We start from the raw sequence: 24,714 nt of genomic DNA on the forward strand, positions 1-24,714 counted from the left end.
GAAGGACTCGAAACTTTAGTCCTCTGTTCCGTAGCCATTGCTGAAAGACCGCGAAAAAAAAACAATTAAAAAAAAAAACAAGAAAGGAAAGCTATTTTTTTTTTTTTGTGTTTTTTTTTTAACGTTGCTTTTATTTCTTGAATCTTCTCTTTGCGAGACTAACAAGAGGTGTATCAAATCTTATATTTTTAACTTAACTAACAGTCATATTGACTGATACGGAGTTAGACGGCCCTAAAAATCGATTGCTGGGTTGGGAGGTCGTTGCGTCTAAGGCGGGATACGCTAGAAACCCGAGTCAATCCCCGAGCGAGAAAATTTGGGTGCGAAGACAGTTTTTCTTTGTATGACTCTTTTTGCTTCTGGATTTCGTCTTTCACTGCGAGGATGCCCAGTTCCCGGTGGATGTTTTCGTTGCGAACATACCAAGGTGCCCCTGTGATAGTTCTCAGGATTTTTGATTGTGCGCGCTGTATGATGTCTATGTTGCTGCTGCTCGCGTTCCCCCACAGCTGAGAGCCATACGTCCAGATTGGCTTTAGGACTGAATTGTACAGTAGTAACTTGTAGTCCAGGCACAGTGGCGATCGTGAGTTTATGATCCAGTGGAGGCTGCTGGCTTTCAGTTTTAGATGCATCTTTTTGCATTCGATGTGCTTACGCCAGGTAAGTCGTCTATCAAGGTGAACGCCAAGGTACGTTACGTCGTTAGCTTGAGGGATCTGCATACCGTTTAGTAAAAGCGGAGGGCATGTTTGTCTATTAAGAGTAAACGTTATATGTTTACACTTTTGTTCGTTTATTTTAATGCGCCAGTCGGACAGCCACCTTTCCACTGTTGTGAGATGATTAGCCAATTGCGTTGTTGCCTGCGTTGGGCATCTGGAGCGACTAAGAATAGCGGTATCATCGGCGAACGTTGACGTTGTTAGTTGTGCGCTCGTAGGAATATCCGCAGTATACAAAACATATAGACACGGCCCGAGTGCGCTTCCCTGTGGAACTCCAGCTTCGATGGTGTAGTCGCCCGAAGTAGCTGCGTTGCATCTCACTGAGAATACCCTATTGAAGAGGTATGATTCCAGTAGCTTGTGGGTGGATGTTGGCAAATACGTTTTAATTTTGTGCATGAGTCCGATGAGCCAAACTCGGTCGAAAGCTTGAGATACGTCGAGGAAAATAGCGCTGCAGTATTCTCGCTGTTCGAAGGCTGAGCATATTTCGGATGTTAATCTGTTCACTTGTTCGATGGTTCCATGGTTTCTTCGAAAGCCAAATTGGTGTGCCGGGATGATATTGCAAGCTTCCAGATGTGGTATTATGCGAGTTAACACGCATTTTTTAAACAATTTAGACAAACAAGATAGAAGGCTTATTGGTCTGTATGATGACGGAATTGTGTGGTCTTTTCCAGGCTTCGGTATCATTATAATAATGGATTTCTTCCACTTTTTTGGGAAATAGCCAAGATTAATGATTCCATTAAATAGTTTGCAGACGACCTCTATAGCGCATTTTGGAAGTTCGATCAGCATCTTTGGGGTCAATAGGTCACCACCGGGAGCCTTTTTTGGTTTTAGCCCTCTTATGACTTTTTCGATTTCGTTCGGCCGGAATGGAGGTGCGGCTGGCTGAGGGGAATTAGGGACTCTGGCTGAATTACTGGCAGGAGGAATGAATTTGAGGCTGGAAGACACTTTGGAGATGTGTGGCGAATGTTTCAGCTCGGTCTTCGTTGCTGCGAGCCCAGCATCCCGAAGAGTTTCTTATCGGGGTGGTCGTTTCAATTGGGGCACTAAGATTTGGGTGGGCCCTCCACAGGGGGTACTTTGTGCTTGTTGGCGAGAGATTCTGGATGTACCTCAGCTGTGCATTTTCTTCCTGTTGGTGAAGAGCCTGGTCGAGTGATCGGGTTGCTTCCTTAAGGCGTTGTTTTGAAGCTGGTGATCTGCTGTTTTGCCAATCACGACGCGTGCGCCTCTTTTCTCGCACGAGCTGTTCGATTTGCTGATTAGATTTGAAGTGTTTGTTTCGGTCTACTTCTTTCCTATGAGGAGTAGAGATTTTAGCTGCCGCAACGAGTACTTCTTCCAGGGCGCTCGTAGTGTAGTCGATGTCCGATTCCATGTTAAAATCCGGGGCGAGTTCTATGTGGGCACTCACGTACTTTTTGTATTTTAGCCAGTTTGTTTTTGTCGTCGTCAGACTGAAGGGGTGTTCGGTTATTTCTGGGCTTTGAAGAAGCGTTAGAAGCACAGGCGAGTGGTCTGATGATAAGTCCGAGACTGCTTTGGCACTTATTAGATTGCGAGGTATGTTTTTTGTCACTGCAAAATCAATAAGGTCTGGGAGCTTTCGTGAGTCTGTTGGCCAGTATGTGGGACTTCCAGGGGAAACGTAGTCCAGTTTATTTTTCACATTTATAATTGCATTGTACAATTGTCTTCCTTTGGGAGTAACTAGACGTGATCCCCAGTGCGTATGTTTGGCGTTGTAGTCTCCTGCGGCTATAAATCGATCCCCAAGTGAATTGTAGAAGTCCATAAATTGTCCTTCCGAGATTGAGAAGCGAGGAGGGCAGTAAACGGCAGCAATTGAAAGGATTCCGTTGCTTGACTGAATTTGTATCGATGTGGCCTGCAAGAAGTTTGTTGCAAACCTTTTGTGAAAATGGTGTTTAATTCGTTCTCTGATTAGAACTCCAGTTCCGCCGTGGGCTTTCCCATCTGGATGATCTGTGCGGTAGATTGTGTAGCCTCTTATATGAAAGTTGTATTTGCTTGTAAGATGCGTTTCCACCAGTAGCATAACGTCAATATGGTTTTCGGTCAAGAATTGTGACAATTCTAGTTTATGCCGTGAGACACCATTGGCGTTCCACATTGATATTCGTAGCGCCTGCATAGATTATTTGGACTGTTGTGCTACGAGCAGCTGTATCACCATGTTCTGGTTTTGAACAAGCGTTTGCATGGTCGTTTTCATGAATGACATAAGCTCCATCATACTTTGTTGGAGGGTAAGCATCATAGTTTCCGTTTTGCTGTGTGGCTGTTCTGGGGCCTGTTGAGCGCTTTGAGAGTTAGGCTGAATTGGAATTTCCCTTCCAGATCGTAGAGCATCGGCATAGGAGAAGCCGTTGGTGGTGTTTAGTGGACCGAATGAGGATCTCGCAGCTTTGGCGAAGAAGACGTCTGGCGTGGTTTTTGACGAAACGTACGCATTCTGTGGATTTTGGTTGCGCGTTGCGGTCGCTTGACGCATGCGACTCTTTAACTCCTTATACACAATACATCCTCTATAGTTTGGCGTATGGCTGCCTCCGCAGTTTCCACATTTCTTCACGGTACTGTCCTTGTTTGTAGTGCAGCAAGCGGACTTGTGGGCGTCCCCGCAGACTACACAGACAGCCCGAAGTGTGCAGTAAGACCTTGTGTGTTCATACTCTTGACAATTAGTGCATTGCACTGGACCGTTACGTTTATGTGGCTCTTCAACAGTGATTTTCCGATGCAAAAGATATTGCAGGTTGTAGATTGGGTGGACTTCGTTCTTCTTCAGCGACCTGCTTTCAGGCTCGAGCTCGACCTTGAAGAGGGGTTGTGGCTTTTTATCTTTATTTAAAATGTTAATAACATTCTTGGCGGCGAAGCCCTTTTCTTTAAGGGCGGTTTTTATTTCCTCGGCGGTAACATCAGGTTCTATTCCCTTTACTACCACTTGTAGGCCCTTACTGCTTTTCAGCTGGTACGTGTAATAGTTTTTCTGTACAGTGTCCAGATATTTGGACACGATTCGGAAGTGCTCTTCAGTCTTGGTTTGCACCTTTGTTTCATGGATGTTCCCTTTGATAAGCGGAACAACATGAAAGTTTTCACCGTTCCCGATCAACGACGCAATTTTGTTGACCAGGGCACTCGAGCTTTTTTCCCTAATATAGATTGGAGGGGGCTTGGGTTTTTTTTGCGGTGTCTTGGGCTGGTTGGTTTTCCTCAGCCTCCGCCAGTAGGGCAAATCTGTTAGTAGTGGATCTGTCTGGTTCATTATCGTTATTCAGGACACGGTTAATTTTTGTTTTGTTGCCTGCCGGATTACTCTGCGGGCTAAGCTTGCGCTTAATTTGGATGTAGCGATCCATTCCAGTCTGTGTGGCCGTTGCCGCTTTGGCACTTTCCGAGGTTGTTGTTTTTGTACTCGCTGTAGTCGTTGACGTCGTGGTACTCTGAGTTGCAGGGGTTTTCGCTGTTGTTGCAGAAGTTGTAGCGCTGCTTTTTGTTGGTGCGAAATTTGTTTCCGATATTGGAGGGGGGGTTTTACACTGCGAACTCCATGACGCGGGAGTCGGAGTGAGCAGAGCGGGTGAGCAAGACCGTGCCCTTTGGGTCTCAGCGGTCAGTAAAGCCGGGTTGCTTTTAAGCGCCGATTTTTCCACTTCGGTATCGCGGGTTGAAAAGTAAGAGTAGAAGCCGTTTCTTTGGTTCACTGAACTTCTACGCTCGTTCTTTTGGTCGTTGCTCAATGAGCTCATTGCGTGGTACGTATTTTTTTTTTTCAACAATGCACTAGTTTTGGTTTAGCACATTACAACTGTTATAAAAAAAAAAAAAAGCTTGTCTGTCGCTTTTAATAAATTGTATTTCAGTGTCTTTTCGCTTATATTGGCGAAAATATAAGCGAAGTGAAGTTTTCCCGGAGCTCGGACAAAGCACGTCCGCTCAGTTCGGTAGTTCGATTTCGATCCATCACACAAATCACAAATCCATCTCTGCCCAATGCAGTCTTCAGTCTGACCTTGATAACTTTCAAAAATGGTGTTTAGCTAATGATCTAATACTTAATGGATCTAAATGCAAACATATGTCTTTTTATCGTTCTTGCCCTCTGCAAGCTACTTATTCTATTAATGGGATTGCCTTAGAAAAATTAACCCAGGTTAATGATCTCGGCATCCTATTAGACATCAAACTTAAATTTGCCGACCATATTTCCTTAATGGTTAATAAGACTAAAGGAGTCCTTGGTTTTATCAAAAGGTGGTCAAAAGAATTTAATGACCCCTATATAACCAAAACACTATTCATTTCTTTGGTCCGTCCTATACTGGAGTACGGTTCATGTGTCTGGAGTCCCCAATATGGAGTAAATAAGGACCGCATAGAATCCGTACAAAAGAACTTTTTATTATTTGCACTTTGAGGTCTATACTGGGAGGCAAATCTTCAGCCTCCATCCTACAGTAGCAGACTTTTACTTATAAACTTACCTAGCTTAAGAAATCGTAGGACAATGCTCGGTGTAGTTTTTCTGCATAACCTTATTAACGGGGATGTAGATAGCCAGGATTTACTAACACGTTTAAAATTTAACATTTCTAATAGAAGGACTCGAAACTTTAGTCCTCTGTTCCTTAGCCATTGCTGAAAGACCGCGAAAAAAAAACAATTAAAAAAAAAAAAAAAGAAAGGAAAGCTATTTTCGGGCGGAGACGAAGTTTATACACCCTAGCAGTTAAAACCGGATATACATCGCAAACATCGGATACAGTTGGCCGATCCTTATGGGAATATGAATATATAATCCAATTTATTACAATACAAAATCTAAAAAAATTCCAAAGCTTCTTCCCAAAAAACACCGAAGTTATACCATTTCCGATCGTTCAGCTATATGGCAGCTATAGGATATAGTCGGCCGATCCGGGCCGTTCCGACTTATAAACTGCGTGCAAAGGAAAGAAGAGTGTGTGCAAAAACTTTAAAACTGAGAGACTAGTTTGCGTAGAAACAGACAGACGGACAGACAGACAGACGGACAGACGGACATGCTCATATCAACTCAGGAAGTGATCCTGATCAAGAATATATATACTTTATAGGGTCGGAGATGCCTCCTTCACTGCGTTGCACACTTTTGGAAAAAAATTATAATACCCTCTGCAAGGGTATAAAAATAACAGATATAACAAATAACAGATAAGATTGAGTCCGGCAAACTAAGTGTCGAAATTTCCCATTCTGCGGCGATGCCTCACAGGTAATATATCGAAAAATCCTACGTGTGTCGATAGCTGTTGAAGTATAGAAACTAACGAAACTTGATTTTTTGTTCTACACTGAAAATTAAGGACTTTAGGTGTCCGGCCATGGACCCCCTTAAAAAAAAAGAGGGCCTACGAAGAAATGCTGCACAACCGCCATTTTGTTTTCGATTTATTCGAATTTATTCGCCACGTTGTGGCAACACTAACACAAACAAAATTTATATAAATGGCATTTTTTAAAAATCCAACAATAAATATACATACATTGTTTAGTTTTCTATTAATAATTACTGTTAACCGTTTTTTATATCTAGTTTTATGTCGGAACTTTACTGAAAAAACGGGCCTATCTTCGGTTAGCTCCGCAATGTCTAGTCGTAACGCACACTCTGTTCACAAAAAAACTTTTTATTAAGGACCGATTGACCGAAGAAGTCAATGTAAAAGGTATTTTCATTAATATACGATCTTTTCATATATTAAGTTGTGTAACTTTTTGAATGAAAACAATTAACAATTAACAGAGCGTTTAGGGTTTGTTTTATTTATTGAACTCTGTCGTTTGCTTTAAATAAATTGTAAAAATGTTTACTTAATTTAGTTTCAAACTATCTTAATACCATAAAATTAATGTACTTTTTTGTTTAATAAACTCCCTATTTTTAACGCCCCACGGACTTTCACATGCGGAAATTACCTTTTAATCGTCTCTCAAAGAAGAACGGTCCGGAAAGGAGCAAAGGAGAACAGAAAATACTGTTCGTCGGTGGAGCGAGAGAGTTATAATATGAAAAATGCAATCGATTGTCCCCAGACTTTTGACTCATAGTCTAAATGAAAACAATGACAACAATTTACAACAATGAAAAGTTTGTACGCAAGTTATTTTTATCCATAAAAAAACCTATTGAAAATAGTCAGGGACATTGTTTGAATAACATAAATCAATGTTTTACGTTTTAAACGTTAACAAAAAAAAACAAAAATAAAAAAAGCCCACCCGATTGTAGTATCCAAATATTATTTTATAAAAAACATACATGTATATACATGTATATCTTGAATGCAAGATATTCTCAAATAAATACTTTTAAGAAACAAACAAATTGTTTTTTTTTTCTGTACCATATTCGGCTATATTTAAGTTTCCCGAATATATTTTACGCAGTTCTCCTCTCGTCCACTAATAAAACCACTGAAGCAATTCATAAGGGAAGCGGAATAGAAAGAGTATAAGTCCTTACTGGCGCTATGTAAGAACTGGCGCTATAACGAGATTTCCGTTTGGGGGCGGAAGTAGGTGTGGAAATTGACACAAACATGTTCTGCAAGAATACCATACGAGTCCAAGTTCCAAATCGGACAGTTCTATTTTCTATAGTCGATAATATCCATACGTTCACAATTTTAACACTTTTGTATGGGAAGTGGTAAATAAAAGTCCTCCTCTTAAAATCGCCCGATTTGGCTGAATTTTATTTTCCAGATATAAATTAACTAATGAAATAGTTTCACATCAAAAGTTTTTTGAAATATCTTCCTTTACATGTCGCTAAAGAAATATTCGATTTTAAGGGGCGGAAGGGGGTTTCCAACCTTGAACTGCGTTGGTATTATAGAAATGGAATTCCTTACCAGTAGTAAGGAATCTTACGCCGAATCCTATAGCTGTACCTCTTATAGTCTCTGAGATCCACGCATTCATACGGACAAACGGAAGGACGTACAGACGAACATGTCTTTATCGACTTAGCTGCTGATGGTTATCAAAAATATATTTACTTTATGCGGTCGGAAGATTCCATCTTTATATTACATACATACACATGAATACAATATAACCTTGTACTCTACGAGTACCGAGTATAAAAAGTTTAAGGAGAATAATTGACGAATTCCAACATATGTGAAGTGATGCTAGAATCTCTTTTTATATTTTCCTATACTGAAAATAGATATTTATTCAGCCAATTGAATATAAAACAGTAAATAGTGTTTATGAAGCGTAGCTTTATTATTAACGTTAAATTTATATTGTTGACAACAGTTTTCGGAATGAATGTTTATTGTAAACCAATTTAACTTTTTAAATTTTCGAAAATTTAATTTATATATAAATAAACAGTAACAATTTATTTTTAACAAGATTCGCCGATTCACAAATATAAACAAAAGGACAAGCACGCTTCGGGCAGAACCGAAGCTTATATACCCTTGCAAATTTAATATTATATTGAACTCCCAAATTTCGCGAGAATTGTTGGAAATAAACGACCAATAATAATTGTTATATGTAAACGAACCCATTTCTTACAAAATAAATCTCAAAGAAATTATAAAATGACAGGTATATGACAGATAAAAGATTAGTTGACCGATTTTAATAAAAAATTTTAAAATTCGTTAGTACAAATTTAAGTCCATCAAGGGTATACATATGCCAATTACGAGTGTTCAGATCCCAGCCATTCCTACATACATAGGCCATTACTCACTAAGAGTAAAATATATCTTCACATCATCATCCATTAAAACTCAACGACTTTTTTGCATTTAAATAAACAGAAAATGTGTTCTATTTATGTTGACTCGGAAGGTGATCGCAATTAAATCCCAATTTCCTTTAAAAGAGTATCATTTTTTCCTTCACTGCATTGGACGTTTTAGGACAAACTCAATTATAACACTCTGCAAGGGTATTTTTTTTCTCAGGTTTTGTCTATGCACAGCTTTCATATCTTTTTAAAAATGTTTTTAAAACAAAAATTAATCAAAGATAAATAGGATCCTCAATGTAAATAGATACTTTTAAATAAAACATATACGTACAATAACTACATTTTTGTATAAGTACAATGGAATGATCTGTGACTTAAATATTTGTAAGCTTGCATATTTATGTTTATATTTTATATTATAGAATACTCTTAATATAATATTCAACAATAACTCAAAAATAAGTTTATAAACACAATTTAATTTTCTTTTTCATTAAAGTTTTAAGTGAATCCACCACAATGCTTGTTTCACGCATTATTATATATAGATATATTATTTTGAGCATATTTTTGACAATATCATCTTTAAATATAATCAACACGTATATTTTCTGGGCTTAAATCAAGAACTTGGATTTTCACAGGGTTATCTTCGTTTATTAATGAACATTAACGTGTCAGAATAATAATATACTACAATTACACAGAAACAATTTTAAGTTTGTAATTTCTTGATTTGACATCGTGGTTATCTATGCTGATTATGCCGGAATAATATCATAGTTGACGCTATCGAAGAAAGATTTGTTGTTTAAATAGACAGCAAGTCATATTTAAAGGTGAATCGGCTATAGATGCATCTCGGTGGCTCACAATAATTTAACGACGTCTGGCATGATGACATACATATTTTTAAACATTGTTACGGATTTTTGTGATTATTTTACAGATGCGTGGTGTATACATGAAAAAGATAGAAAAAGAAAAAAATCGGCAAAATCAAATGAATTAACTTTATCTTTTGCAATAAAATTGTATAAAACCAACACAAAAATCGGAATTTAAAAAAAATATATATAAATTCTTAAAAATTTATTAATTTTACGTTGGTAATTATGACCACATAATTTTAAAAGATCTTGTTTTTTACATTGCGACACACCTTGCGTGACCTTTTTAAAGAGTATTATAGTAGGCACTCATCACATAACTTTTTTTTATTATTAAAATCTGACTTAAAGGGTTTTACGCAGTTCAAATTTTCCAAAAAATAAAAAATAAAATTTTTGTTATCCTAAATACATACATATGTACATGTCCTTTAAAAAAACTCAATCCTATAAATATTTTCGGAGCTATACATGTACATATTTGTATGCTCAAGTTACAGTTTAAAGCATCAAAGGAAGCCGAAGAACTTTGCAAGTGTTTTTCTCAAAACAGCGTTTCTATAGTCAGTGATTTCGATTTCTCGGTAAACCGATCGGTCTGAATTTACACAATCTTCTTCGATATATTCTCCAGGAAGGAATTTTTTTTGAAAAATGTATTACTATTTTTTTTTTAACAATTTATAGACGCTATAAATAAACAAAGCGCTATTTGTTTTCAAAGTTTTGTTAAAAATTGAAACTTGGTTCAAGAACGTTTCGTGCTACAGAAATGGAATTAGAAAATATTCTTTACTTGATCTACATGCTTTTATCTTCTTTCGTACTTTTTTAAAAATAAGTACGAAATAAAATTTTTCGTACAAATTTTAAGACATTTGGACAACTACAATCGACAAAACAAGCAGCTTTTGATCATCGGTCGTAAAATGATCTATGCATTAACCAGATTTTACCAGTATAAAAGCTACATCCAAGCTCTGGATTTACTTTAAAAAATAAATTTTATATATTTGCCCGACTATATCCCATAGCTGGAATATTAGGGATGCCAAAAATAACACTTCCACTGAAATTTCGCTTCAATTTTACTTTAAGGTATCAACAAAGATTATACAGTACATAGATGGGACATCTCATAGAAACAAGTGTTCTTATATGTATGTACGACAAAGGCTAAACCGATGAGAGAGCACAAGGGAGAATTATATTTTTAGACCGCAACATCTTTGGAACATTGGAATAATAAAACGTTAACATGGACCCAAGAGGAAAGAATCAGATATACCCATCGGTGTTATCTTCTATTATCGTTACTCCGTAAATCCATTATCAAATTCGGCTAGGGTCCTTTTCTAGCGTAAATTTTTTTTATTTACACTTATAATTTTGTTTTCTCTTATTTATTGATACTATAAAAAAACATATATAAAAGAAAACCGCATCGATATCATTTGTCTATCTATAGCTTAATTTAGGGTTATTGCAATATTGTTGCTAAAAACCTTTCAAAAAAAAAAAAGAATGTTTATCAAAAAATAAAAAAAGGAAACAGTTTCCCCATAGAACCTGCGACAATACGTTTTAAAGCCAGCATCTCAACACTCTACACCACAATGCCTATTATAGATGCCTATTATAGTGATAAATACGACCACTATTGTCCTCCTGCTCATTATGCAGAAGCCGATATCGTCAGAAATTGAAGGTTGGAATGTAATGTAAAGAGTTCCAAAAATAGAATCGTATGCATTTTTTTCCTCCTCCCGGACTAACTTGATGAAAAAGTTGACCGTTTGGGCCCAGATGTCCCATCTATGTATGTATTTAATGATCTTTGGTTTCACACACTCTTGTTTTGGGTGATTTCAAAAACACCGCAAATCTTACCTAATGTTGTGCCTAAAATCAGTAATGAAACTTCACCTTTATGTGAAACGTTTGATTGATCCATAAGGAGTGTTGTGGCACCAGTGTATAAATAAACGATTGGAAATGACAAAACTTTGGTGTTTGGTACTCGTAGAGTACAAGGGTTAATTGTAGTCGTGTGAATGTATGTAACATAGAGAAGGAATCATCTCCGATCCCATAAATAATGCATATCAGTTTTCAATCTGTCGTCTTGAAACTTTGCCCTTCTTGCCCGACTTGAAACCCTTCTTTTCTTTGCACGCAGTATATAAGTCGGAACGGCCGGGATAGGCAGACTATATTCTATGACTGCCACATAACTAAAAGATCGGATATGACCCAACTTTCGTGTTTTTGAGCTTTCTACATATAATATTTTTTGCCAATTAATTTGAACAAAAAATTTTATTGGGATTGGCCGTCTATATCTAAAAGCAGCCATATAACTGAAATGTCGGACTTTTGCATTTGTTAAAATACAAAATTGGGTATTTTTGAAGCTAGATGATATTTTTTTTAATTTTGTATTTTAATAAATTGGTTTTATAATAAAGTTCTCATAACAATCGGCCATCTATATCCGATAGTTGTGATTTATACCTGATTATAACTGCAAGGGTATATAAACTTCGGCTCCGCCCGAAGTTAGCTTTCCTTTCTTGTTATACCCTTGCAGAGGGTATTATAATTTTGTCCAAAAGTGTGCAACGCAGTGAAGGAGACATCTCCGACCCTATAAAGTATATATATTCTTGATCAGAATCACCTCCTGAGTTGATCCGTCTGTCTGTCCGTCTGTCTGTCCGTTTCTACGCGAACTAGTCTCTCAGTTTTGAAACTTTGCACACACCCTTCTTTCCTTTGCACGCAGTATATAAGTCGGAACGGCCCGGATCGGCCGACTATATCCTATAGCTGTCATATAACTGATTGATCGGAAATGGTATAACTTTGGTGTTTTTAGAGTTAGAGAGTTCAAATTTGACACGAGAGCTATTTTTGGGCTAATAATTCGAGAGCAAATTATTACGACATGCCAAATTTCATAAGGTTCGGCCGACTATATCTTATAGCTGCCATATAACTTAGGAAATGACCTAACTTTCGTGTTTTTGAAGATAGAAAGCTGAAACTTAATACAGATTCTATTATTGGCCAGTTGATCCGACCTACCAAATTTCAGGATCGGTCGACTATATCCTATAGCTGCCATATAACTGAACGATCGGAAATGGTACTTGGTAGAAATATCAACTTTCGTATTTTTAAAGATAGAAGTTTGGGACTTTTTTTAGATTTTGTATTTTAGTAAATTGGTTTTATTATAATGTAATCATGAGGATCGACCAACTATATCCGATATTTGCGATATATATCCGGTCTTAACTGCAAGGGTATATAAACTTCGGCTCCGCCCGAAGTTAGCTTTCCTTTCTTGTTTTATTATGAAATTCTCATAAGGATCGGCCAACTATATCCGATATTTGCGAAACATCCTAACTTAAGGGGTTATATACCTTCTTTTTCGAAGAAAAAGAGGAAAGTTTGAATTTTTTTTTAGGTATGTAGCAATTATTTAATTACACGGATGTTTTAATATTTTAATAGTACACTTTATTAAGAATGTTTTTACAAAATTTGGTGAAAAAATATTGAATAGTTTTTAAGGGGTGGCTGTTTTCCTTAGAGGCCTTTTTTTTTTTAGAGCCTTGCGGTGACAGTTCCCCAGGTCAAACAGGTCAACTTAAATCATAAAAGTAAAAAAATTTCATTAGTTTAGAGTAATCTCTTGTGCTTGAACGATCGATTTTAAAATTTTTTGTTTTTGTTTCGATATGGCAGCGTTTTATGCTAAAAATGAACGTTTTGGTCTCTAGAAATTTCACTAAAAAATTTATTTCGCCGAAAAAAAATTTTGCGCGTGAAAAGTCGATCGTTCAAGCACAAGAGAATTTCATTACGAACATTTTAAAAAAAATTTGAAGTAAATCGGTTCAGTAGTTTTCCGTCAATCATTGTCACCGCAAAGTCATTTTTCAAGAAACACCATTTCGAGATATTCGCGTTTAATGTTTCAAGTTCAGTTCAAGACCGCAATGAGGCGCGCGGTTAGGAGCGCTGTAACTTTTTTTCTACTGCTCCAATCTCTATGAAAATTTGGGAAAATGTTCTCAAGGAATTGTTCTTTAAGATAAAGCAATAAAAAAATTTTCGATTTTTTGAAAATAAAAAAGGTATATAACCCCTTAACTGCAAGGGCATATTACCTTACCTTATATTACCACCTTAAGTATGCTTTCCTTCCTTGTTTGTTAAAATTGTATTATTAAATATTAATTTTTTTGTATTTTATTGACTCCTGCTCCTGCCATGGAAATATTCGTCCCGCTCAACAAATCCGCTTTGGTATCCAGAGCCTATATTAAATTTAAAGAACTTTTTTTTTTGTCCATCCTTATCTAAAAGTGGTTTATTATCGGATCTTCTTAAGGTTAGACCCGTTCATTCGCCAGGCCCAGCCAGGATATACTATACTCTATATAGTATGTACTATAACTTTTATGATAATGCACATATAATCTAATACTTTATTCCTCTAAGGATTGGTCAATTGTATTCGGTATCTGCGATATTTTTGTATATATGTCCATGTATATACATACATATATATATAAAATATATGTACAATTTCGTTAAATTCCAAGGATATAACTGCACATATAACTATAACTTAAGCTCCGTTCGAAGTTTTTTATCCCTTCTTGTTTACATGTAAAAATTATATATAAAGACACGAAATTTTTTTTGACCCAAAACATTTTGTTTATTCGTTTTGTTTTGTCGTATACGTATTACATTTTACACATACATTTTGTATATTCCTGTCTGTCCGCCGCGCTCCGATCGAAAATTCGCTTGAAAAGTCGCAAGGGATGGCGGAGTTCTGCATATCAGACAGTCGGTGCACTTCGCCTAATGACACCTTTAACACCATTATAGACCTTGTACCAACAGAAACAAAAGGGACCAAAACGGACAATCTCTCAGCGATGGGGCCGAGATGAGGCACGATATGAAAGGGAAAACTGATTACTTAACGATGACAAAAAATTGAAGTGGGTTTTTTGTGAAGAACTGGCACTAAACGAATGGTTTCGACTCCCCAATTACTGCAGCGTATTTCAGGTCAAAATCTTTGCCATTATGGAGACACTGAAATTTTCAATCGTGTGCTTTACAAGAGAGATTTTACAATTCCTCTGTAGAAGCTAGACAAGGTTCTAATCTGATGTAGTGCGGTAAAACAATAGACGCATGCGGTCCATATAGGCAAGGCATATAGGCGTGTGCTTTACAAGAGAGATTTTACAATTCCTCTGTAGGAGCTAGACAAGGTTCTAATCTGATGTAGTGCGGTAAAACAATAGACGCATGCGGTCCATATAGGCAAGGCATATAGGCGTGTGCTTTACAAGAGAGATTTTACAATTCCTCTGTAGGAGCTAGACAAGGTTCTAATCTGATGTAGTGCGGTAAAACAATAGACGCATGCGGTCCATATAGGCAAGGTGTTCTTTAGGCAAGGATGGATGAAAATATTAATATATCTGTATACATACAGTAGCGAACAATGAAATTCGGACACCTAACTAGTTGCACTAAATGTGAACTTTGGATAAGTGTGTTAGTAGCGCGTGTTATTTTATCGAGTTGAAATTTTTTCGTTATATGCGGAAGGTTTAGCTTTCATGATCTAAAAGTATTTTTTAAATTATTAAACTTCTTATGTTAAAAAAAAATTTTTTTAAATATGTCGAAAATGACTGAAAATGTCCAAGGGGCCATATTGGCCTTACATCGTGCGGATGGTCTGGATGACATTGAAGAAACAGGACGAGACTGTTGGATCATCTATTTGGCGTTGGAAAAACTGGACGCAGATATTCGACGCAGGTGGATCGAACGCAGTGTGGGGTCAGACTCACCCACACTAGAGGAATGCTTCAAATTCTTGGATGCGCGTTGCGAGGAGCTGGAGCTAAGCAAACGCGAAACAACTAGAGGTAAAACGGCAGGGTCTATTGGTGACAAAACAATGAAGGTCACACATTCGTTGGTTGCGCTTGATGGAAACAAGTGCAGCAAATGCCATTCTACAGAACATCGTCTGTATGGATGTCCAAAATTTTTGGGTATGTCTGCAGGACAAAGAATCTCGTTTGCTAAGGAGAAATTTCTATACTACAATTGTCTGAAACCTGGTCATGGGGTCAGAAAATGCAAATCGACGTTCAACTGCAGACAATGTAAAGGTCACCATACACTATTGCATCTGCAAGGTACGCAACACGCAATTGGTACAATCGCTCAAACTGGTGAGTCACTGGTGACTCACAAACAGAAGGCTCCGCAGCAATTGTATGTGCAACAGACACTGCAAGTTCAACACAATCACATGGATGGAACAGAAGCACCCTGCCCACGGCTATGGTCAACGTTCAACCCGCTAACAGGGATTTGGTAGCATGCCGACTCCTTTTGGCTCAGAACTGTCATATGTATCTGAACGCTGTATACACGGACTTAGTTTGGCCCGTATATTGGTCACTGGAATTTCATCAACTAAAGCAGACACAACCCGGGGATGCAGCACCCTACGCATCCAATCCCGTATTTCAAAGGATCAACAAGTAGTCCAGGCTCACGTGCTTGGAAAGATCACCTCATCATTGGAAAGGCACATCATCGACGCGTCTCCACTACAAGTCTTTAACGATTTACAACTACCAGATTCACAATTCAGCACAAGTGGCCCAATCGATATTCTTTTCGGCAGCGAGCATGTTTGGAGTGCTATTACTGGAAGAAAGATATTTGACAACAAAGGCAAGCTAATCACTATTTTATCAATTTTTGGATAGGTAATCACATCACTGTTTTTACCAAGGGCGAGCAATACTATGGCCCTCACAATGACAATCGACATTGACGCTACACTCAGACGATTCTGGGAATTGGAAAGCGTTCATCGCAAGGCAGAAGTTCAACCTAAGGACAAAGATGTCGATAAACATTTTCTCAACACACACACTCGAGACGATAATGGCAAATACATCGTGGAGCTTCCTTTTAATGCCTCAGGTCCTGAATTTGCAGACACCCTTTGCAGCGGTTCAAATCGGTTGAACCCCGTTTTGAACAAAATCATTTTGAACAAAATCATCAGCTACGTAAGGACTACGTAAACTTCAGTCTTCGACGGCTCATACCGGGACGCCAAAGGCAAGGCGCTAAACGACACACTGTCGATCGGACCCAGTATTCAGCGAGACCTGTTTGCTGTATGCCTGCGGTTCCGTACGCACAAATACGTACTTTCAGCGGATATAGTCAAAATGTTCCGTCAAATCTGAGTGAGCGAAAAACAGAGAAACTTTCAGAGAATTGTATGGCGAGAGGATCCATCAGATCCCATCAAGCACTTTGTACGGTGACGTATGGAACATCATGCGCACCATTCCTAGCAGTTCGAGTACTGGAACAACTGGCTGCTGACCACCAGAAGGAGTTTCCAACTGCAGCAAAAATCTTGATGGAAGACTTCTATGTGGATGACGTTCTCACTGGATCTAATAGTGAGGATTGCGTCCCGCAATCGGGACGAACTCGTCCAACTGATGTCCTGTGCTAAGCTAGAGCTCGGGAAAGGGGTATCGAATACCAAATACATTGTATCGGAGGATAACAAGGATTCATCACACTCATCGGTAAAGGTTCTAGGGCTGCATTGGAACCCTAAGAAGGACACATTGTCGTACACTGTGAATCTAACAAAGAGTCCAAGTTGCACCAAGAGGCAAGTGTTGTCGGATGTGTCACGCATATTCGACCCTCTCGGTCTATTAGCACCAACCGTAGTTCAATTCAAAATACTATTTCAAAAACTCTAGGTGTTAAATTTGAATTGGGACGACGAACTACCGAACTACCGAGCCGACAAGTGGCTTAAATGGCGAGCAGATTTAGAAATCCTACTACAATTCCAGATACCACGCTTGGTCGAGAGCGACACCGACAAGATCGAATTGCACGGAATTTCAGACGCGTCCACGAAAGAATACTCAGCAGTAGTGTACAGCCGAATGGTTAAGGACGATGTAACCATTTCGGTAGCCATACTTGCAGCAAAAACAAAGGTGGCACCTTTAAAGCAACAATCTCTGCAACAAACTTCTTCTAATCCAACTTTTGCAATCCATCAAGGCTGGATTAAAACACAAGGATTTGACAATCTATGCATGGAGCGACTCCACAATAGTCCTATCATGGCTAGCGTACTCACCAGCCCAACTAAAGACGTTTTTTGGGAACCGCACCGCCGAAATCTTGGAAACTATCCCTAAACATGCATGGCGGAATGTGGACTCAAAATCGAACCCAGCGGATTGTCCATCCCGGGGCTTGGGTATATCCGAGCTCATTGACTTCCAATTTTGGTGGAAGGCTGAGGAACAAGGATCAAGTTTTGGTAAAGTTGAACAATTCTCACAACTGTTCCTCTCTTTCAGACAAAAGCGTACAAAGGGAGATATAAATGTCGGTACTGAGCTCAACACAACACAAGGATCACGTAGCGAACTTTCTAGCAGACGAAGGTATTCGATGGACCTTCATCCCACCGCGTGCTCCACATTGGAGAGAAAAGTGGGAATCAGCAGTTCGATGTGTCAAACTGCATCTTCGACGAGTCATTGGCAGCAGCACACTAACACATGAGCAAATGCGCACCTTGCTGGCACAGATCAGTGCGGTTGCCAACTCACGACCCTTATGCTACACGTCGGATGCAGATAGCAACTATCTGTCACCAGCCCATTTCCTGATCGGGCGACCATTTACGACGATCCCGGAGGAGGATCTTGGCCACATTTCTGTCATACTGTCAGAGTATCCAAACGATGTACCAAGGTTTCTGGAAACAATGGCACCAGGAGTACCTGACTAGTATTAAGCAACGACCAAAGTGGACCAAGGCAACACCCAACATCAAGATCGGCAGCGTTGTGCTCGTCAAGGAGTCCAATACACTACCAGCATCATGGCACCTAGCGACGGTAATCGAAACCTACCCAGGAAAGTACAACGTCGTGCGAGCAGTAAGGCGTCAAGATGGCATCAGGAAAATTGACCCGGCCAATAAGGAAAATTGCGGAACTTCCTTATCCAGAAACCGTGTTTCAGAGTGGGCCGGGGTTTTTGGAAACTATCGCTTAATTATTAAGTAGTACACACTACGAATAAGCACCACCTATGGCAACATTTCCAATTTTTATTAGTACCAATTAGACAGCGAAACAATCAAGAACAATAAAATATACAGTGCACTACACAAAGGCTCTACGCATTTAGGATCAATCTTAACAAAAACAAGAAAAGAAAGCTAATTTCGGGCGGAGACTAAGTTGATATACCCTTAAATTTAAAACGGGTTTTATATCGCATCGGATGTAGCTTTACCGGTGATTTTTGCTAAAAAATGTAGTTATTTATGTAGAAAATTTTTTTCTTGTTAGGCGTGTTTCTAACATGATACAAAATTTTCATTCGATGTAGAAAATGCGACAGCTTTAGCTTGTGCTGGGAAATTCCGAGCTGCATGGGCATTATAGGAGTCTCCATGCCAAATCCTATAGGTCTATCTCAACATCATTGCTAGGAAAATTAAAATTAAAAATATATAGGTCATTTATAATGCCAAGAGGTCTAGGTCAGCCAGGATTCTAAAAAAACTTCTATTACTGTTTTTACGTAATTTAATACCTAATAGCTACGCTTTAAAAGTATTTCCATTATTTTGAACTACTGTTTTCTAGATAAAGGTGAAGTACGACCTACAAAGAAACCCACAGGATCTATTTATTGTCGTCGGTTTAATATGACAATGAACAACAAAACAAATCCTTTTTTTTTTTTTTTTCTGATTAATATAAAATTGTCACTTTTTATGAAGTACAATTTTTAAGATACTTACGATGGTAATATTGGTGGTGGCAACGCTCCTACTGGGCGACTTCCGGGAAGAGGCGGTGCTCCACCCCCTGGGCGATTTGGAATCGCTGGGGCTGGGCGCCCTGTAGATGGTGGCAAGGGGGGATTTCGTCCACCTATGTTGCTCTAAAACCACAATGATACAAATCAACCCGAAAGATATGAAAATCGAAAATATTACCGGTGTGGGTCCTGGCTTACGTGGGGCCCCGGGACTTGGCGGAGAAAGTCGCGAATTATCTAAGCCACTCGGTAGCCAATCATTTTTCACTGGAGGTGGCAAAGGCGATGATACAGTTGCCATAGATACATCACCTTAATAAAGTATTTTTTATAATATAACTTAACTTTGAGAAGTTCCAAATGTACTCAAAACATTTACCTATAATTTGTAGGGCATCTTTGCAAGCCCGATACATTCGCAGCATTTCCTCCCTCCGGGTGGCGGACTCAGCTGACTCTTCCATCATTTGTGCCTGGAGATTGTTACCATTTTATGTAATCAATAATAGAATAAGGTTCGGTCAATTTGTTTATTTTAAATACCTGATCTCCAGATGCATAGAGATGAGCAAGAAGTTCTCCATTAATGAAATCCTTGGCATTGTTAATAATGAGCATCATTATTGCTTTTGGAACCATGTCACGCGTAGTCTTCGTAACGATTTTCATATAGGAATCAACGAGATTGCGTATAGTCTCGACTTGACGTTCCAATTGTGGGTCTGACGAACTTTCCTCACTAGTCGACTATGTTAATGAAAATATTTATTTTAAAATTGTTCTAAAAAACACTCTACACATTTTTAAAAATATATTATTTGAATATGAGTGGTGTGAGTTCGGATTATAAAGTTTTAAACGTATGAAATATGTGATAAATAAAATTTTATTTCTTTAATGAAAATTAACATGAAAATCAGTTTTAGTACTTGCGTTTGACTCAAAAAAATATTCTTTATAATAAAAATATTTGAAATTATTTAAGGAATTAGAGAGGACGGATAAAGTCAACTTTATCTACCTTTCAGGGAAAAAAATTATTTAGATAAATTTTGTTGCACAACAGGATTTTTACTTTTTCCTGAAGTCATAATAAAAATTGATGCATAAAATTGGGGATCCTTAACATAGCATTGCCAGAATTCAACTGTTATCTGTTTGTGTCCACTTTATTTCCAAATAAAACTGTCAGGCAGAAATACAGTCTTAGACGTCATGTCAATCTGAATAAGTCTTTATTTTTAAAGACCAACTTAAATATCTTATTCATCAATTTCTACGCCAATAACACTAGCCTATGAAATACAATTTTTTTTCTGTACGCATAATTTTTCCCACTTTATAGCCTCGTTTGGGATAACCTTGGATTTGGATATAAATATTTCAGAGGATATTATAATTTTGCCTAAAAGTGTGTATCGCAGTACACCTCCTACCCCACAAAGTATATATATTCTTGATCAGACTCACGTCCGGAGTGGATATAAAAATTTTTACCCGAACTGGTCTCTCAGTTTTAAAGCTTTCGAAGCTTTAAACTATTCACTCACCCTTCTTTCCTTTGGAGTATCCATGGAGTATATAAGACGGATAGACCGAGATCGGCCGACTATATACCATAGCTGCCATAATACTAGACGATCGGAAATGACCCAACTTTAATATTATTAAATATCCTATAGCTGCCATAAAACTAGACGATTGAAAATGACCCAACATTAAAAAATTTTTAAAGATAAAAGCTTTTTGGACCCTTGCAGAGGGTATTATAATTTTGGTCAAGTGTTCAACGCAGTGAAGGAGACATCTCCGACCCTATAACATTAAAATTCCGACTTCCTGAGTTGATATGAGCATGTCCGTCTGTCTGTCTGTTTCTACGCGAATTAGTCTCTCAGTCTTCTTTCCGTTGCACGCAGTATATAAGTCGGAACGAACGGTATCGGCCGACTATATACTATAGCTGCCATATAAGCTGCCATATATAGCTGCCGTTCCGACTTATATACTGCGTGCAAAGGAAAGAAGGGTGTGTGCAAAAGTTTCAAGTCGATAGCATTAAAACTGAGAGACTAGTGCGTAGAAACAGAGAGACAGACAGACGGACAGACGGACAAGCTCATATCAACTCAGAAGGTGATCCTGATCAAGAATATATATACTTTATAGGGTCGGAGATGTCTCCTTCACTGCGTTTCACACTTTTGGACAATATTATAATACCCTCTGCAAGGGTATAAAAAGAGAGGGAACAAGAGCAAGAGATTGTTATTAATACTCATTTTTTATGACTAGAAACACAAAGTTCCACAAAAAAAAGGTGAAAGGGGACAGTTAGTACCTACATATATACGTATGTATATCATATGTATGTGTCGTGATTTCTTCTTAAATTCTAAATATTAATTAAGAACCATTTAAAATTTAAATTATATGTTTGAGAGACCTACTTAGTACTACGTATATAGTTCAATTAACATACTTTTTGCTAGATACCAAACGGAAGTCGAGTAATATATTCAATATATATTACGCATTTTGGGTAGATATAGTAGATTGGAGAAATAGAAGAAAAACATCAGATATATTAATAAGCTATAAAATTAAAATTATAAAGCCGAAAATCCGGCTATACATTTTTAAAATTTAATTATTTAAAATTAAATGTATATATGTAGGTATTAATCATAAGATATATGTATGTTGAGATTTTTGAGATTAGAGATTTAGAGATTTATTTTCTCTCGATGGGGTGTTTATAACAGTGAATCAATAGCATTCTTCTATGGCTGAGGCAATAAGTATGTGTTCCAGCAGACCTCTAGTCTGAAAACAAAACATTGTTATAATTTGAATGCATTAGCATTAGTAACAACTAACAGGAAGAAATAAAAAATTTAATTTAGTATTTTTTTTATACATATACAAAAATACTTCAATACCTTTTATATGCCTATACAAAAATACTTCAATACCTTTTATATACCTATACAAAAATACTTAGGACTTTAGGTCGGAACTAAAGAAAATTTACAAAAAACAAGAAAGGAAAGCTAACTTCGGGCGGAGCCGAAGTTTATATACCCTTGCAGTTAAAACCGGATATATATCGCAAACATCGGATATAGTTGGCCGATCCCTATGATTACATCATAATAAAACTAATTAACTAAAATAAAAAATCTAAAAAAAGTCCCAAACTTCTATCTTCAAAAATACGAAAGTTGGTATTTCTACCAAAAACCATTTCCGATCGTTCAGTTATATGGCAGCTATAAGATATAGTCGGCCGATCGTTGTAAAATTTGGTAGGTCGGATGATCTGACCAAAAATATAATCAGTACTAAGTTCCAGCTTTCTATCTTCAAAAACACGAAAGTTAGGTCATTTCCGATCGTTCAGTTATATGGCAGCTATAGGATATAGTCGGCCGATCCTTACGAAATTTGGCATGTCGTATTATTTTGCCAAAAATAGCGCTCATGTAAAATTTGAACTCTCTAACTCTAAAAACACCAAAGTTATAGCATTTCCGATCAATCAGTTATATGGCAGCTATAGGATATAGTCGGCCGATCCCGGTCGTTCCGACTTATATACTGCGTGCAAAGGAAAGAAGGGTGTGTGCAAAGTTTCAAGTCGATAGCTTTAAAACTGAGAGACTAGTTTGCGTAGAAACGGACAGACAGACGGACAGACAGACGGACAGACAGACGGACAGACGGACAGACGGACAGACGGACATGCTCATATCAACTCAGGAAGTGATCCTGATCAAGAATATATATACTTTATAGGGTCGGAGATGTCTCCTTCACTGCGTTGCACACTTTTGACCAAAATTATAATACCCTCTGCAAGGGTATAACAAGAAAGGAAAGCTAACTTCGGGCGGAGCCGAAGTTTATATACCCTTGCAGCTAAAACCTGATATATATCGCAAACATCGGATATAGTTGGCCGATCCTTATGAAATTTGGTAGGTTGGATCAACTGACCAAAAATATAATCTGTATAGCTGTATTAAAAAATATAATCCAAGTTCCAGCTTTCTATCTTCAAAAACACGAAAGTTGGGTCATTTCCGATCGTTCAGTTATATGGCAGCTGTAGGATATAGTCGGCCGATCCTTATGAAATTTGGCATGTCGTATTTTTTTGCCAAAAATAGATCTCATGTCAAATTTTAACTCTCTAACTCTAAAAACACCAAAGTTATACCATTTCCGATCAATCAGTTATATGGCAGCTATAGGATATAGTCGGCCGATCCCGGCCGTTCCGACTTATATACTGCGTGCAAAGAAAAGAAGGGTGTGTGCAGTTTCAAGACGATAGCTTTAAAACTGAGAGACTAGTTTGCGTAGAAACAGACAGACGGACAGACGGACATGCTCATATCAACTCAGGAGGTGATCCTGATCAAGAATATATATACTTTATAGGGTCGGAGATGTCTCCTTCACTGCGTTGCACACTTTTGGACAAAATTATAATACCCTCTGTATAAAAACGCCATAAGTCGGAAAAAATATTTTCATTTGCATGCAATAATGTTCAGTCAACCCGTTGTTTGCAGTGCTAAAAGTAGAGAGCGCCCAACGCACATTTGTCAAACTAAGCAGAAAATTCAAAATTTTCGCGTAATGTCCGTTTAAAATCCGAAGTATGTGTGGGCCCCCGGGGGCTATGGCTGCTCAGCCCTGCTTCAGTCCCAATAAATTAAAATAGGAACTAATTTAAATTCTCCTTTTGTTAAAGGAGTACACAAAAAGGCTATAAAATAATATCTGTATTATTTATAATACTTATAACTAATTAGTGCACCAGCTAGCAGTCCTGCATTCATCACAAAACTTAGAGGTCTAGAAGACCGAGGGGCTCTCGGGAAACGATTTATAGAACTAAATAGAAAAGTCCGAAAAATAACTAAAAAGAATTACTTGGAAAATTTAAAATTCAAGTTTTTAATTTTGAAGAAGAGTAAATAAAGACAATACCCTATCCATTGTAGAAACCTTTGTAGCTAGAACATAAGACCCCATATAGAATAACTTTAGGAATAGAGGACTAAAGTTTCTCTGTTAGTCCTTTTATTCCTTTCCTTTTCAATTTCAATATTCCTTTTTTAGTCCTTTTATTAGGAATATTGAAATTTAAGGGTGTTAGTGAATTCTGGCTATTTACATCAATGTTAATGAGGTTATGTAGAACAACGACACAGCATTGTGGGAAGGGGAATAAGTTTATTAGTAAGAGTCTGCTACTATAAGAGGGAAAAAAAGATTTGCATCTTAGTTAAGGCCCCTAAGTGTAAAC

The 24,714-nt window shown here is 37.8% G+C and overlaps 1 protein-coding gene and 1 long non-coding RNA gene across 7 annotated transcripts in view; both read right to left on the reverse strand.

Annotated features, from left to right (window-relative positions):
* The window catches only part of shi (dynamin-1 shibire), a 188,205-nt gene that overhangs the window by 57,912 nt on the left and 105,579 nt on the right, over positions 1–24,714 (reverse strand). For 4 of the 6 annotated variants that reach the window (XM_070283145.1, XM_070283146.1, XM_043211338.2 and 1 more), the window contains 4 exons: positions 19,938–20,141; positions 19,774–19,867; positions 19,573–19,706; positions 19,375–19,517 (listed from right to left, as the gene is read on the reverse strand). In XM_070283145.1, the coding sequence (XP_070139246.1) occupies positions 19,375–19,517; positions 19,573–19,706; positions 19,774–19,867; positions 19,938–20,141 (575 nt within the window). Of the gene's footprint in view, positions 1–8,030; positions 9,428–19,374; positions 19,518–19,572; positions 19,707–19,773; positions 19,868–19,937; positions 20,142–24,714 lie in introns of those variants that run through there. The other 2 variants (XM_070283147.1, XM_043211341.2) reach the window with 2 other exon arrangements.
* LOC138927804 (uncharacterized) lies at positions 12,934–13,583 on the reverse strand. Its single transcript, XR_011444283.1, has 2 exons — positions 13,308–13,583; positions 12,934–13,085 (listed from the first exon to the last, which is right to left on the reverse strand). It is a non-coding gene; the product is annotated as an uncharacterized lncRNA (long non-coding RNA).

Source organism: Drosophila bipectinata, chromosome XR (genome assembly GCF_030179905.1).
Source record: "Drosophila bipectinata strain 14024-0381.07 chromosome XR, DbipHiC1v2, whole genome shotgun sequence".
In the NCBI taxonomy this organism is placed as follows: Eukaryota; Metazoa; Arthropoda; class Insecta; order Diptera; family Drosophilidae; genus Drosophila; species Drosophila bipectinata.